The sequence below is a fragment of the Caretta caretta genome, chromosome 7 (genome assembly GCF_965140235.1).
Source record: "Caretta caretta isolate rCarCar2 chromosome 7, rCarCar1.hap1, whole genome shotgun sequence".
NCBI classification, from domain to species: Eukaryota; Metazoa; Chordata; order Testudines; family Cheloniidae; genus Caretta; species Caretta caretta.
In genome coordinates this window covers 116,972,192-116,988,672 of record NC_134212.1, presented here as the reverse complement: position 1 = coordinate 116,988,672, position 16,481 = coordinate 116,972,192, and the positions used below count along the sequence as shown (strand labels likewise).

At 42.5% G+C, this 16,481-nt stretch overlaps 2 protein-coding genes across 5 annotated transcripts in view; one reads left to right on the top strand and one right to left on the bottom strand.

Annotated features, from left to right (window-relative positions):
* The window catches only part of PDCD4 (programmed cell death 4), a 32,886-nt gene extending 20,374 nt beyond the window's left edge, over positions 1-12,512 (top strand). For all 3 annotated transcript variants that reach the window (XM_048856753.2, XM_048856750.2, XM_048856751.2), the window contains 6 exons: positions 3,808-3,905; positions 5,781-5,895; positions 6,780-6,887; positions 7,961-8,071; positions 9,129-9,268; positions 11,822-12,512. In XM_048856753.2, the coding sequence (XP_048712710.1) occupies positions 3,808-3,905; positions 5,781-5,895; positions 6,780-6,887; positions 7,961-8,071; positions 9,129-9,268; positions 11,822-11,882 (633 nt within the window). In that variant the 3' untranslated portion in view covers positions 11,883-12,512. The remainder of the gene's footprint in view (positions 1-3,807; positions 3,906-5,780; positions 5,896-6,779; positions 6,888-7,960; positions 8,072-9,128; positions 9,269-11,821) is intronic.
* A 1,125-nt stretch (positions 12,513-13,637) lies between these two features.
* Positions 13,638-15,998, bottom strand: BBIP1 (BBSome interacting protein 1). 2 transcript variants are annotated; one of them, XM_048856756.2, is made up of 2 exons: positions 15,622-15,998; positions 13,638-14,002 (listed from the first exon to the last, which is right to left on the bottom strand). In XM_048856756.2, the coding sequence occupies exons 1-2, from the start codon at positions 15,665-15,667 to the stop codon at positions 13,833-13,835; spliced, it is 216 nt and encodes a 71-aa protein (XP_048712713.2). In that variant the 5' UTR covers positions 15,668-15,998; the 3' UTR covers positions 13,638-13,832. The 2 variants fall into 2 exon arrangements, with proteins under 2 accessions (XP_048712713.2, XP_048712712.2); XM_048856755.2 differs by lacking the exon at positions 15,622-15,998 and adding an exon at positions 15,224-15,445.
* Positions 15,999-16,481: the final 483 nt, after the last annotated feature.

Genomic DNA, 16,481 nt, shown 5'->3' with positions numbered 1-16,481 from the left:
GGACTCTGGGGCTGGGGTACACCTGTTCATCTGCAAGGGAAAAACAGGGCTTGAACAGCCAAGAGGAGAGAGCTCCCTAACACCACCAGCCTGTTAGCCATTCAAGCAAACACCCAGTTACCACAAGCAAGACTTCATTGTGTTGCAGGCAGGTGGGTAACAAGGTGACTCTCAATCCTGGGTACCCAGAGAACCATCACAAATACCTTTTAAGTTTATTTGGGGGGTTTGTATTTAATACCCTGCCCCCCAAATTCTGAGGGGTTTGCCTGAGGGGTTATTGTCGACCAGGTATTCCAGTATCCCTGGGTTTCAAGTGTATCCCATATCTGGTGTGTGGGAGATACCCACATCTCAGCCAAGTGCAAGACCTCAGTTTCTAAAAGTAGATCTAGGGAAAAAAATAGATTAAACTTTGGCTCCTCGTGATGGAATACTGCCTCTGACCAGCCTTGAATCCAGGCCTAGATACCACCCCCACTGCCCTGGACATCCGTCTCCGAGTGATCAGGGTGATGTGTTGACTACCCAACCCCCACCTAGGTCTTCATAATCTTAGATCTTCCAAGAACAAGCATTCTGGATCTCCTAAGATAGAGCCTACGTCAAAAGAGCTTCAGTCACCATCAAGATCGACCATTTGGGACTTTTTTATTCTCGTACCCTCCTCACAACTAAAAGAGTTGTGAGGGTTGTTATGGAGCATGGTAGACAACATCCTACTAAGTCTACACTGGGTCAGTAAAGACCAAAAGCACCTCAACCTCTTTGGGTGTAAAAACTTCTCCTGTGCAACGCTCCAGTTTAGAAAAGAGAATTATCAGACTTTGATGGCAAACTATGATCACACCAAATATTGCAAACTCAATACTTTTTTTAAATGATCATCTTTCCTTCAGAACACTGGGAACAGTTCTAGGCTACCATAACTAAGGGTCATCTGTCAGCACGGACCGTCTTGCAAGCTTCCCTACATGCAGTTGACACTGCAGCTTGTTCCATCTCAACTGCTATTGTCATGTCAAGCATCTTGGCTGCAGCTGTTGGATTGCCTAAGGAGGTTTAGATTACTGAAGAAGACCTTCCCTTTGGTGGACTGATGCTTGAGTGAGTCCACCAACTAATCCTTGCACACCTTTACTGGATTCAAGGGCCACACACAGGTTTCGGTGTTTATATGCAACTGCAGATAAAAGAAAATTTAGCAGAGCCCAAACGACAGAGAAATCCCATCTGGTCCAATTCTTCAGCTTTCATAGACCAGCCAAACTGCCTTGGAGACCAGGATATCAAAAGAAGAGGCCTCCCGCTATGACCACTAATATCAGCCAGCCTTGTGTCGTCATTTAAACCTCAAATTTGGTGGTGTAGTTGAGGGTTCAGAACAACTCTATCTTGGGATTCTTCAGTTACAACATACTACCTGCTTCCCTTCCTTTGGAGATAGTTTCTCCAGTTTTCAACCTGTATAGGAGCAAATTACATCTGACAAATGGGTTTTGGAGGTTATAACCTCAAGTTACTCAATCCATTTCCCTGTCCCTCCTTAGGGACTCTCTTTTTCACGAACATTTGCTGAGACAGGAGACCACCTCCCTTCTATGCATAGGAGCCATGGAACTTGTTCTAGTCTGCCACAGAAGGAAGAGGTTTTACTCCAAGTAATTTCTGGTCCCCAAAAAAGAAGGGGGGATGGAGATCAATATTAGATCTTGACTTCCAGACACCTTCATGAAATTACAGAAATTCAGAATGGTAACTCTTGCAAATATACTTCTGTCATTAATTCCGGAGATTGTTTTGCAGCCTCGACCTCCAGAGCACATACCTTTTTGTAAGAGGAGTGAATGGCAACGTGAAAAGTATCTAGTATAGAGTGCTCCGCTTCAGCCTTTCATCTGCCTGCCAGGGTATTTCCAAAGTCCTAACAGTAATAGCTCTTCACCTTTATCAGTGAAGAAGAAGACTCTTCCCCTACCTTGACGATTGGCTGTATGATGCATGACCAGAACTTGAAGTTCTCTCTGCAATACAGACAGCCATGATCCTATTCTGCAACCTAGAACCTCAAAATGATACAGAAAAATCCATTCTAACTATACTTCAGCAGATTTCATAGAAGCTTCTTTGGATGCTGTAACATTCAGAGTGTGCCTCCTTATGGACAGACTTAGGACACTGACAAGACTTACTGCCAAAATTCAAAATAAACCCCCATACCAATGGCAACAAATTGCCTCCAACTGCTGGGTTGTTTGGCAGGTTATACTTTTGTCACACAACATGCCAGCTACATCTTTGCTGTGTCCAGGTTGCTCCAGAATTGTTTATATCCCCAACAAACATGGTCTAGGCAAGTTGGTGTCTATCCCTGGTTGGGTGCTAGATTCACTTGGTAGAACGACCTATCCAAAGGCTGTGCAGGAGTTCCTTTACCCACCCTCTGCCTATCATCTACCATAATTTTGGATGCACCAGTTGTGGGATGGGGAGCTCTGCTTTGGTGGGGGAACACACTATCCAGAACAAATGGTTGTCTCGAGTCTCTCCTACACATCAACCTCCGAGAATTATGGGCAATCAGAAATGCCTGTATCCACTTTCCTTCCTTAATCAGAAGCCAGTCTGTCAGTCATGAGACAATGTAGCCTGAACATTCTACCTAAATCATCAGAAAGGGATGAGATCCCCTTTTTTGTGCTGAAGCAATAAAGCTATGGAATTGGTGTATCGCCAATCACATTCTCTCAGCACACCATGACTGATGCTCTGAATTCTCCCAGGATTGAGTGGGAGCTGGACCCTTGAACCCTCAGATTTTTCTGACCTGGAGGTTTCTGCAAGTGGACATCTTTGCAGCTGCCACCAACGAAGTGCGAGAGTCTGGGCCATCAGTCTTTGGGAGATGTCTCTCTCATTTGTTGAAATGAGGGGCCTTCTCTGCATATCCTCCAACACCATTGATTCCGAAGGTATTGCACAAGATCAATCAAGACAAAGCCAGAGTTACTCTAGTTGCACCAACTTGACTGAGGCTGGTTTGGTACGCTTACCTGATGTGCCTTGCTTCTTTTCCATCTTTTCAGCTTCTGACCATTTCCTGTCTGCTGTCTCAGGATACTGGTCTGTCTCTCCATCCTCTAACTCTGGCACTGTTAAATGTACCAATGGTTCAATTTGCTAAGCAGCAACCTGGGCATCAGTGCACACTTTCTCCGTGCAGTACACGTTGATACATGCTTCTAGATTGGTGGTGGTTGTCACGGCAGTCCTTTCTTCAGTATTGGATTCAGCTCCAAAGACCTGTCTTTCTTCAAGGGATACCACTCAGGAGTCACCTGAAGTGAAGCCCCCACAGGCCAATATTAAAAGAAAGAGAAGTTACCCATCTTGTGCAGTCACTGGAGTTCTTCTAGATGTGTGCCCCTATGGGTACTCCACTACCTGCCTTCCTTCCCCTGTGCTTCAAAGTTTTATCTTGTGTGACTTCATGGTAGAGAATGAGCTGAGGGTGGCATGCCTGTACATCTGTGTATATCCTTGGTATGGGGCATGAGGATGACAAGCTCATGACTAGATCAAATGGGCACTGCTATTGAAAATCTCCAATCAAAGATGCATGGGGTCTGTGTGCACCCAAAGTGGAGCACCCATAGGGACATACGTCTTGAGTAATTCCAGCTACTACTCAAGGTGAATAACCTCCACATTTTAAAAACCAAACCTAAATAACTATGCAAGTTTAAAATGTCTGTTCGGAAATCCTGTGGAATTCAGTGTCTCAAAAATATTTCTCTTCTGTTGCAGTTAGTGGGCCAATTTATTGCTAGAGCAGTTGGAGATGGGATTTTATGTAGTACTTACATAGACAGCTACAAAGGCACCGTGGATTGTGTCCAGGCTCGGTAAGTGATTGCTCTTTGTAGTTAGCGTTTATAGTTCAGTTTTTTTTTGTTTTTTTTTTAATTCTGAGCAAGCAAACCAGTAATTTGGTATTTTAAAATAAAGTAGGTGTGGCCACTCGCTTCTATTATAAAAACAAGTCAAGAACAACAACAAAAACCCTCAAAGGAAGCCTGTCACACACACAACCGCCCCAGACTTTTAAACCAAGAGATACTAAACGTTTCTGGCAAACTCGATCTTAGTATCTAGTTGAATCTATTTAACTCGGCAGTAAACTAAATTTGACTAGCATTTTTGCAAACTGAATTCTTACAGTTTAACCTTTCCTCAGCCACTTAAAAAGAGTTTACTAACTTATATTTAAGAAAAATTCTGATCAAATCAGAAACTATTAGGGAGCGTTTTGCTTTAGAAAAAGACTTCATATGACCAGTAGGTAAATACAGCGTCAGGAGAAGCAACATAAGGATTTTGTGAAATAACCAATTAAACCCTTTTTGTTTCTTGTCTTGTGAAGGTTTGACATTCTGTGCAGCACTTTCTCAAACTTTCTGTTGTCCTATATGTATATGAGGACTCAGTTTCAGAGTCAAAACTGTTTGAAGGAGCAGCCTATGTGCAAGGGGTGGGGAGGAAAAGAGACTTTTGAAAAATACCTTCAGATTTTGGAAACATCAGTTTTTGTGTGTAGTATTGATTTTTCAGGCTTGGTTTTTGGAGGTGTTGAGCACTCATAACTTCCATTGACATAAGTTAGTGCTGTTGGTACTTCAGACCTCTGAAAACTAGGCTACTGTTTAGGTTACCTATCTTTGGGCACCCAAGTGTGAAAACTTTGTCATTCAATTATGAAAATCATTTTACTGTGGTCGAAGGATTTTTGGTCCCAGGAATTAAGTATATTCATACATTTAGCATGGCCACCTCCACTTTTGAGACAGTTACTTCTCACCTCACCTAGCCACTCCCAAATAGTGAGTACAGTTCTCCATAATATGGCTACGATCAGCCTGAATAAATGGCTGAGTATTCCTCCCTGTTCAGGTATATGGTAGACAATCTGGATCTAAGATTTTTCACACCCAGTTCCTCTTCCCAGTGAGGTGGCAAGCTTCCCTAGTTCCCCTGCCTCTTTAGAAACTCTGTGTATGGTGTTCCTCTGCTGAAGCACCGTTTTGTCTCCAGACCTCGGGCGTCCCAGAACTCTTTGAACCCAAAGGGACTAACCATTCTCCAAGGTAAAGGCACTTTAGGTTTAGCCCCGTGTTTGGAGACTTAGATTACTAAGCAAATGCAGGGCCTTGAGAGACCCCAGATTTTACTCTAGAGGGAATCCAATACGCTTTTCCACTGGGTAGAGGAATGTCTGAGGTCCTGCCTTGACAGTTCAGGTAGGCTACTACTACTATGTCCCTATCAAAATGTAGCTGAAGGGAAAAGTTGGTGGGGAAGAGATCTTCAGGAAGCTCACCTGATGGCTGTCAGTTCCAGGTTGTCAGTGTGGACCTTGCATTGCTGAACAGACCGTGTCTTCTGAACTATCTGTGATGAAGTGTGAGCACATCATGTGAAGAGGATGGCATTTGTGATGTATATTTGTTGGGTTGCCTTGAAATAAGGGGTAAACTTTCTTGGAGTTGGATCTCCCTAGTCTCTTATTGTGGGAAGTTATTACTAGTTGAGTAGAAGCAAGTAGGTGTTCTGTCATCTTGTGTCAAATGAGGGAAGGATAGTTGATGATGATGATGAAATTTGGAACATATCCTGTCTCACAGAACCAAGTCTTGACATAAGGGAAACTCCTTGTTTTCTTTCTTCCCTCCTCTGTAGTGAATTTATGTAAATAATTTTGTAATACAACCTTTGCTTTATAGAGCTGCATTGGACCGAGCTACTGTGCTGTTGAGTATGAAAAAAGGTGGAAAGCGTATAGACAGTGTATGGGGATCAGGCGGTGGACAGCAATCTGTAAAACATCTTGTTAAAGAGGTAGCTAATTTTTACAATACCTGTCTTGTGGGGGTGGGTGTGTGTGTGTATCAACGCTCATGCAGATTGACTAGGAGGGAGGAAAGAGATGTATTACCCCTGCACCTAAATCGTATTCTGCTGTTTTGAAATGTGTATTTATCATGAATTAAAGATGTTGACCGTTACATTGACTGAAAAGGATGTTTGTCCTCTGTAGGCTTGTGTAGTACTTTGTTTTGTACAATGAACACCCTAAAGATAATACCTGCAATTAAGAGTTTATGATCTTAAAAAAGATAAGAAGCCTGAGAAATCCAGATGTGGGGATGATTGTATTTAATTAGTCTCCCTTTTGGCCTCATGGCTGGAGGGTAGCTTTTTCAGAGACTCCAATTAGGATAGGGAAGAAGCAGCAGCAAGCTTGGGATACATTCCAGATACTAGTAGAAAATTTAAAGGAAGGAGTCTGTGACTTTGAGGTTGCAAATCTGGCTTAGTTGGAGAATGATCATGCCACCATAAGTAACAAAAAATGGGAGAAGATTTGGAGAAAAGAGAATGAGTTTGATCTTAGCCATATTAAGCTTGATTGTCCCATGTGCATTTTATCAAGCATTATTTCTAATTATGGGCTGCATGTTAAACATGTGTATGCAGACGCTGCATCTTTTGAAATGGTGTCTAGATAAGTGTTCAGCTTCATACTATCTGTATAGTTAGACATAACTTCTCAATTTAAGATGTGTGTTTATTAAAACACTAGTTGCGGTTTGGGATACAAGTTTTTTTTAAAATGCATGTCACTAGCTTGTTGCTCAGCTGAGCAGTGGATTTGTCAGATTGTCAGATTGTAAATTATACCTAGTGTGTTTTTTTTGTTTGTTTTTTAACAAACCAAATAGATTGATATGTTGCTGAAGGAGTACCTACTTTCTGGAGATGTATCAGAAGCTGAGCGTTGCCTTCAGGAACTAGAAGTGCCTCATTTTCACCATGAACTTGTATATGAAGTAAGACAGAAATCGGACTCCTTTTTATAACTTTTTTAAATTGTGGATAAATGAGCAGACTCTAGGTTTAATTTCAGGGTGGATGTGCAAGTAATGTTAGTGGAATCTGAAGTTCTGCTCCCAACTATTAACGTTATCAGATATATCTAAATTCTCTAAGTATAGTGCATGCTACTTGTGCTTGGGTAAACTGTTGGTGCCTTCAGGAAGGTGTAAAATTAAACTGTATTTATTACCTGAACAGGACAGTTACTGGATATGTTGTACTGAAAGAGCCATTTCACAGTTGTCTGCTGTGGAATAATGGCGAGAAAAAACCCATGCTTGTTTTGTTAAACCGAGATCATCTTGTTGGTAGTGCTGTGAGCTATTTATTACAGCAGGTTTCAAGCAGATGGATTGCTCTTTTTAATAGGTCTTTTACCACTTCTGTTAAGTTATACAGTCAATCCTTCACCAGTGGAGGATTGCTCCCTGTGGTATACTGTCTAATCTATTTTAAATGCCCTGAGAGAGGGAGGAGAGACTATTCCACAGTCTAATACTGCCTTCTGTCAGTACATTTTTGCTGATACTGAACCTAAATTTTTCCTTTTTTATAAATTTGCTTCTTTGTTCTCAAGAAGCTCTTTCTGTCGTGGTGTTTACACCCTTCAAATGTGTGTAAATTTTAATTCTCCGTTGTGGTGTCTGTTTGATGCAAACACATGAAATCAGAAAGTAGAGCCATCCACACTGCTGCTAACTGATGCCCAAGTACAGGGTCATGTGATTTAGAGTACCTCTAGAAATAGTCCAGAAAGCTTTTGTTTTTTCTCTCCTCTTCACTGGTGGTTTGTATTCCTATGGTAATATCTTCCTTGTTTTTATGCTTCCTATCCTTACTCAAATAATTTTTCCACCACATACTTTTTTGTTATATTGTAGTATACTAGCATTGTATGCACGTGATAAATATACATTTCTCCATGTGGAAATTTTACAACTCTGTTTGCAGCATTCACTTTTCATTTCTTGTAAGATGTACTTTTGCACGGTCTTTTAGTTAAACACTTAGTCTTGCTTTATTTTAGGCAATTGTGATGGTTTTAGAATCAACTGGAGAAACAACCTTTAAAATGATGCTTGATTTGTTGAAATCCCTCTGGACGTCTACTGTCATTACTCTGGACCAAATGAAAAGAGTAAGTGTATTTTTCCAAAATAGAATTGGAATAGTAATTCACAAAAAATTGTGTGTTTTCAAATGTCATTCCTGTTTTACATCTTTCCTTAAACTGTAGATGGTGATCCATTGTTATCAATGGTACTGCTATGGTTCTGTTTGCCCTCCGGTGACTTGTACAAATAGGCTTTAGCTGATGTTACACATTTATTGCTTTATTTTGGAATCAAGGCGGTAAAAATGCATTTTAACAGTGTTGTCTTGTGGCGCTTCAGAGTTGAGAATAATTTAAAATATGTTCTAATAACAAGGAAACTTTGAGGTGTCTTACTGAATTATGTGCTTTAATTACTAAAAATTTAAATCTTTCATAATGTTGCAATATAAAATAGGGATGTTTTTATGGAGTTTGACCAGCCATACTTACTGAAGTACCTTATTTGGATTTACTTGATTTTTTAAAAAAAATTACTTAGCGTATAAAAACAAAATCATTTAGCTATATCTGAATTAAATTGTGGTTCTGCCATAAGTCCTGAACAAGTGACCGCATATAGCTGTGTTGTCCCATACACTGGAAACCACTCTGTGACACATTCACAATTTAGTTTCCATCTCCGCCATACCGTCTGCGCCGCTTCCCTTGCTCTGGGGGAAGTGATTTGTGTCAGGCACGGATTTTTCAGCTGTCCGAGCTGGTGTGTTAGGGAGATGGCCCATTCTTTGCTTAATGATCAGAGGAATAGTAAAAACTCCAGAAACTGCTCCCTCTCTGATGTCACTACCCATGCGACTGTAATGTACAGGCAAGTTAGGCTGGTGACAGTCAGGTCCTCTGATTTTTGGGACTCTTAAAATTCAGTTCATCTACCTAGGTAAGTAGATACGTCTAGGTAATACTGTATTCTATAGTGTGGTGTTAACTTGCACCTGAGATGGTATAGATTCCTTGAAATTATTTTTAATACTTTTTAAAGATAAATAAATTACTTGGATTATTATCCCTTCAGAGTATAAAAGGGGTAATCTTTCTTGTAGCAAAATGTGACTTCATTACACTAAGTCCGATATTGCAGGGTTATGAACGAGTTTACCGTGAAATCCCAGATATTAACCTGGATGTGCCACATTCATACTCTATGCTTGAGCGGTTTGTAGAGGAATGCTTTCAGGCTGGAATCATTTCCAAACCACTGAGAGACCTCTGTCCTTCAAGGTACTTTTTCATTTAATTATAAACAGAGCTGTTATATTAAGTTTGCTTGACATTTTCCCATTCTAAGACCCTGTCTTCAGTTGCTTAGAACTTTGCCAAACTTTAAGCATTTAGACTGAAACTTTCCATGCTGGGTACCTGCCTGAGGCTGACTTCTTTTGGAAAATATCGGCCAAAAGGGTAGAGCAGTTGCTGAGAATGAACCTAGGAAATAATACATTGTTTGGTCACTGTTTAAAAAATCGTGCCACCTTTTTCTTTGGAAAGCTCTAGAGCTCCCATGCTTTGGACCAGGAATTTGAAATTTGGCAGGAGGTGGCCGTTGTCAGGGATGTGTCTTTTGGGCAAATTTTCATAGGGATGGCAAATTTGGTCAATTTATAAGCCTTTGAAAACTCAGTTCACACATGCTCTTATACGTCTTAGATTTTAACCGCTACATTCCCCAAAGATTCCATCTGCACTTGGCATATGCCGCTCCAGGACTTTCCCTGTAATTGCAGTTCCAGCCTGCTGCTGGCCATGCCTGAACTGAGAGCAGGGAGACAGTCTCATCTGTGTTCTCAAGGAGACCCCCTTTTTGGTAGCATGAAGTTGCCTGATTTGAATGCAGATGGGACAGCAGCGTTAGAAGGAGAACTGGAAATAGCTGTGTGAAGAGATTTGGACAAGGAATTGGGGGTGGGGAATGATGACACTGAGATTGGGTGATGAATTGGGGAGGGAGGTTAGGGATGAGTAATATGGGGGAGGGGCAGCAACTGGAGGCCAGGGTTACAGGGAGAGACAGATTGGATGAGAAGCTGGGAGTTGGAGGAACTGGAACTGGCTGGGCAAGGAGATTAAGACTGGGAGTCCGGAGGGGTAAGCGTAGGACCTGCTAGGCAAGAGGACTGGGTTGTGAAGCTGTGGGGAAGAGACAGGACTGGGATAGGGAGAGGTTGGAGGAGATGGATAGAAGGGTCAAACATGGGAGGTGGGGGAAGGGAGTGGGAAACAGAGGTAGAAGAGCCTCTGCCCACTTGATCAGACTCCCTTCCAGAAACTGGAATGGAAACTTGAGAATTCCTGAGTCTCGCCCTTTCTGTGCTGTCAGAAAGTATTCGGGAAACCCAGTGACAAAGTGTCCAATAGCTTTGTTATGCAGATAACAATCTACTAGTGCTATCAGTTACTCTGTTATCTCAAGGGGCCAAGCTCTGTGGTGCATCTAAAGGTTTCACCCTGCTGATTAACCATAAAGGTGTTATGATGCCACATGATGGAATCTGTTTTAAGTGTTCTTTTTTAAAACCTAGGAATTTACACACAACTACATTAAAAGAACATTATTAAGGATGTGAAGTCAAGCACACAAAAGTTAAGAAATGCCAGGAAATGTGCAACCTTAATTTGGCCCCTTGAACATATGCATTATGATGCAGTCTTTATTACATGGTCTTGTTTACTGTTTTTTCCACAGGACCCCTGCCTCAGTTAGTGCACAAGATAGATAATGCTCATGTAATGAGCAACTATTCAATATTTTGTTTTATGCTCATTGTTCAGTAGGTGGCCCCATGTCTTATTTCCTGCACTCTGGGGCATTGAGCTCTTAACACTGTACTCATTTTTCACTTTTTTAAAAGTGAGTTTTGCAAATTGCTACCTATTCACAAGTCATTGTTACTGTGGGTTAGGTTATATACTGTATTTTTAAAGGTCCTTTTTTATTTGATCTGCAAAAAATTAGGTTTCTTATACAGAAATTATCTTCCTGATGGCAAAGTGAGTTTGTAAAATTTTAATGAGTTTATTCTCATCCCAGAGAGAGCCAACATAAACGAGGGACTTAAAAATTGTTCCTTGTTCTGTTCTTTGAGGAATTAAATCCATTAGGTTTTATACTGACATATTCCCTGGTATAGTTTTTTTAAATCATCATCATTTAAAATTAAAGCTGCATTATACTTCAGTTCTAGTGACTATATGTAGAAGCACTATCAAAATAACTTTTTGTAACCTTTAATTAAACCTCTCTCCTCCCCCGATTTAATGTTTGCAAAACACTTTGAGCTTTGTAATTGGAAGGCCCTATAAAATGTGCAAAGGAATATAACTTTCTGTCCTAGAGATTATTCCTCCCACTTGGGTTTGAGGCCCAATGACAGGGCAGCATAGGGAAGGATGCTTTGCATGACTTTGTACTTCTCCTGCTCTTTGGCTAAATAGAGGTGCAGTATCTTGGCTGTCAAACTAGCACCTTTCTCAGGTTCTAACACTACATGGAATTCTAAGAAGGGGAGAATTCCTGCCTGCTAAGAAACTTGAGTGTCAAGTTTTGAAAAGCCTAGTATAAATACACAAATGGTGTTCTGTGTAGAATATTCAGATTGATTATGTGGCCTTTTCAGATGATCAAGAATTTGACAGGTAATATTGCTGATCACCAGCCACCTCCATGTTACTCCCAGGACCTGTGAAGTGGTGCAGGGATCACTCTAAACTATGGTAAATAAGGAAGGACTATTGACAATGTAAAATTATAATTTTGTATTTTGTTTTTCCTTACAGGGGAAGGAAGCGCTTTGTAAGTGAAGGAGATGGCGGTCGTCTTAAACTAGAGAGCTACTGAGTACAGGAACCAACTCTTGCAGCCTTAGATGTTTAAAGGGAAAAAATATATTCTTTCTCTAAATTGTAAGAGTTGCTTAGCACAGTTCATATTTTTTTAAAAGCACTTGTTTGGGGTACAAATCATTCTGAAATAGTTTTGTAAATTTATATTCAGGAAGGAAATTTCTTTCTCTGGGCATATAGTAGAACAGAACAAGTAACCACATTTCAGTGGTGGTGCCTTCAAATAAGCTACCCTTCTGTAAGTGCCATATGTTTATGACCTAATCATTCCATGTTCTGCATTGATGTCTGACTGCCACTCCTTTCCTTCAAGGACAGTGTTTTTGTAGTAAAATCACTGGTTTAAACAAAGCTTTATTATAGAGGGGTCAAGTTAAGCTGCTGTAACCTCATTTTGGCTGCTGCTGTCGAAATGCTGTGCTTCGGGAGGAAAAATGGTTATTTCTTTAAAGAATCTAAAAAATGGATTGGTCATAAGATGTATTCGTCTTTTCCAGGGGAACACACTGATTAGTCTTAAAGACCAGTGCAGTAAAAGGTGGCTGGAACATCTATTTCTCTACAAAACTGGAAAAAATGAACAGTTCTGATAGAATGTATTACAAAATAAATTTTTGTAAAGCTATCCTTTTCCTTTGTTTTTATATAAGCAGTTTTGGAAAGCTCTTTTAAGTCCTCTGCAGATAATCTTTGAACCAGGTGCCAATAAAATACATATCTAAAAAGTACCCTTTCGCATAGCACTTTGTAGAGAATTAATGAATAACTAAACTGAAAGGGACATTTTACCCCAGACTTCCCTGAAAATGGGTACATCAGTTAGCCATTTGACCAAATGACCCAGCATCTTACTCCCATTGTTCAGAACAAGGTTAGAGTATGAAGCATGATTACATTATGGTAGCTGCTTATTAGTCTGTCATCTTCCCCCTATTAAATTAATACTAAGAACTTTGACAAATTAGAAGTAAAACTAAAATAAAATTAGAAATTGTGGTTTTAGGGCAAGAGTTCTAAAAGGTGCCTCCTGCCCAAGGGGGGGCAAAGCAACATCTGCACAACACATTCTCAGAAAACTGCTGTGGATAGAGCTTGAATTCAGTTCAACAGTTGCAGCATGTCCGCTTGTGGCACCCAGTTACTATGGCAGACAGCCTATAAACACTCTGGTTTGCACCAGAGCAGCAGTCTTACTGCACATGCACATTTCACTCTTTGGTCCAGCGATTTGAATCAACCCATTGTGTAGGAGCAAATTTTACCCACTAAAAGGGGGCAATGACTTAGCTAAAATAAATCCTGAAAGAGTGAGATCAGTTGGAGGGTGAGATCCCCAGTCATCCCCCAAATCTGGATCATCCACCTCATTCAATACTCATTGGGCACAGTAAATTTCAAGACAATTCCCATAAGCATGTGGATTGTAAAGCACTTATGTAATGCTTTAAACAGTAAACAATGCTTAACCTCTAGCAGAGCTGCTGCTCTAATATAATACCTAGACCAGAACGGCCAGGCAAGATTTGTAACATTTCAGAAATGTTAACTATACATCTCCAGCCTCAAGTAACGAACTAAAGTAAATAGTTTACAGAGGAAAAAAAAGTAAGTTGAGGGGGACAAACTCTTCATGGGGCTTATTTTTTTTAAGCCAGCACAATTATGAAGCTTTTTAAAAAAGAAATCAAGCTACGAAGCTGAAAGCCCCAGCTACAGAGAAGGTAATAAGCATACTAACAAAAGACTCCTCTTAAGCAAAATCTACAGACTTTTATAATATGTACAATATAAGAAGACATGAGCTAAGAAAGTTTAGTATGGACTTCTACTATTCCTGAACTCCTTTTTAATAACTGTACAGCAAACATCACTAGATTAATATACACAAACTAAAGTACAATATTTAGGTGAAATATTTCTTAAAGGGGGTGAGCCATCATGCACACTATTGTTCACTTTGTTGCTGCTGCTCCTTCTGTGCCACTTCTTGCTGGCGAATTGTCTCCTGTGCTGCTCGCTGCATTTTCTCTAGCTTTTCTAGGGTAACAGATTTTAAAGGCAATAGTTTTGGCTTACATAACACCATGGTAGCCACATCCTCCACTGACAACTGCCCTGAAGTGTAGAAGGAAAAATAAGAATATGTAAATTTCATATAATTGGCATGAATTTTACAACAAAGTATAAATCTCAAATAGCACCAAATGTTCGTGAAAAACCTAGTGTATAAATACAAGAATTTTGGACAAGACAGCATTAGTTTTCAGAAAGAATATACTGTTCTTTGGAGAAAAAGGTTTGCAAAAGCACAAGTCATTAACCTCAACTGATAAAGAAACTGGCTTGCTTTTCAGAAGTAGATCTTTTGTCTGATTTTTGAACCACAGGAAAAAAAAATATTTTTTCAGGAACTGAAGTCACATAGCTGAGAGTTGGGATCTTTATTCAGATCTGTGCAAAAAAGACATTTAGACTAGCTCCTAAAAATCAAGTTAATGACTAGGATTCTCAGCTTTCCAACAGTAGCCAAGCAGAGTGCTTATGTAATATGCCTTATTTCCTCATGTGACAGCTTTCTTGCCTTTCAGTTCTTACATTTTTACCAGCACAGCTGCTAGAACTCAGTGCTTTACACCATATGAAAGCAGCCCTGCAATCCCAACTTTCAAACTATATTGCTAGAACTAAGGATTTGAATGAAGCTGTCAAACCCATTTAATGATTAAGATGGGGGTGGGTTATGGGGAAGGTAAGTAAAATGGTAATCATAATATGAACTTCCTTTCTATTGTTTTCTGTCATGGCTTACCCCTTAGTGTTTATAAACTACTGTATGCGCTTTCAAATACCCTGACCAGTAAGGGGAAGAGTAATCAAAGTAAAAACAGGATTCCTGCTTTTATTGAGAATATGCCTACACACACTTAATTGGTCTTGCCTAGATCAGGAAGGTTCAGGCGTAGCTGGCGTTTGGTTTGCTGGATGTTCTAGTTGCTGTAAGGCAGTGGTTCTCAAACTTTTGTATGGGTGACCCCTTTCACACACCAAGCCTCTGAGAGCAACCCCCCTTGAAAATTAAAAACACTTAAAAATATTTCACACTATTATAAATGCTGGAGGCGAAGTGGGGTTTTTTTGGGAGGCTGACCCTTTACAATCCCCCCCCATATAGTAACCTTGTGCCCCGAGGGGGTCACAACCCCCAGTTTGAGAACCCCTGCCTAAGCGACGGAGGGACTACCCCCGCCTAGATAAATCTCATTTACATACAACACCATACCTGTGCACGGTGCTGAAGAGAAAACCAAGGCAAGGTCTCTACTCCGAAGATCTTACCAACGGGAGGGGGTGTCCGTCCACCCCAGAGAGGAAGGTCGGGCAGCTGTGCGGGCAGGCACGCCTCTGCTAACCTCATCGAGCTCGCGTGGGCAACCCTGGGCTAGCTGCCCCAGGCACGCGCCCCTTACCCCTCGCGGCTGTGGTCAGAGGCAGGCAGCCTCGCTTTCCTCCAGCTGGCCGGCGGCGTGACGCCCCCCGGAAGGGGGGGAGGCGGAGGCGGCGGTTGGGGGTGGGGAGGGGGGGGAGGAGTAGGGCGGCGCGCTGCCCGGGCACGAGGCGGGGGCGGCTCGTTGTGGGCGGGGAGCGCCGGGGCACAGAAGCGGGTGATGGGGGAGGCGGCCCGAGAGCGGCTGGGCGGGCCCGGCGGAGGGAGCGCTGCGGGGCGCAGCGGTTACCTTGCTTGGGCAGCACCTCCCGGAAGACGGACTTGCCCTCAGGCATGGCGGCGGCGGCGGGCGGCTGCCTGCGCGGCGCTGAGGCGGGCCCCAGAGAAGCTGCCGGCGGAGGCTGACCCGCCCCCGCGTTGCCAGGGCCTGAGCGGGCCGCCTTCAACCTGCCCGGACCCGTGCGGCAGCGCGTCAGGACGGGACGCCTCCCGCGTAGGCAGCGTCCTCTCGTCACCTCGTAATTCACGGTCCCGCCGCCGTCTCCTCACCCCGGGCGCACGGCGCTGAAACGCATGCGCACTGCACATCCACCGTCTTGCTGGCGGTATCAACGCAAGCGCAGTGGCCCCGAAAGAACGAGAGCTCCCACCGTGCGCGGCTCTGTCATCGTTGCATAATGAGAAGCCTGGTCTCTTGGGGGGGGGCACCGCATGCTGGGAATTGTAGGCCAGTGGTGGCCCACTGCATGCTGGGAATTGTAGTCCGGCGGGTAGCCCGCTGCATGCTGGGCACTGTGGTGCCTTGGTGGTTCTACGGCATATGGGGAAGCCTCGTGCTGCCCTGGGGCCTGTCGTATGCAGGGGGCACGGTCTGTGGGGTTGCTGGTGGAGGTGAGAGGCAAGCCCAGCATGCTGCACCTCCATAATGAATGCCGCCTCAGTCTGCCCCGCTTTATTGCAAATGAAGCCTTGCCCCCAGGCTGCTGGCATGTGGCCCTCACTTGGGCGTGTTGAGCAGCCTGGTTCGGAGGGAGCACGCCCATAGCTGTGGAATCTGACCTGCGCTGGTTTTGAGTCTCCCTACCTGGCTTCCACCTACTCTGGACTCTGGAAAGGGTTTTTCTTGTTTGAGAACAGAAAAGCCACCCA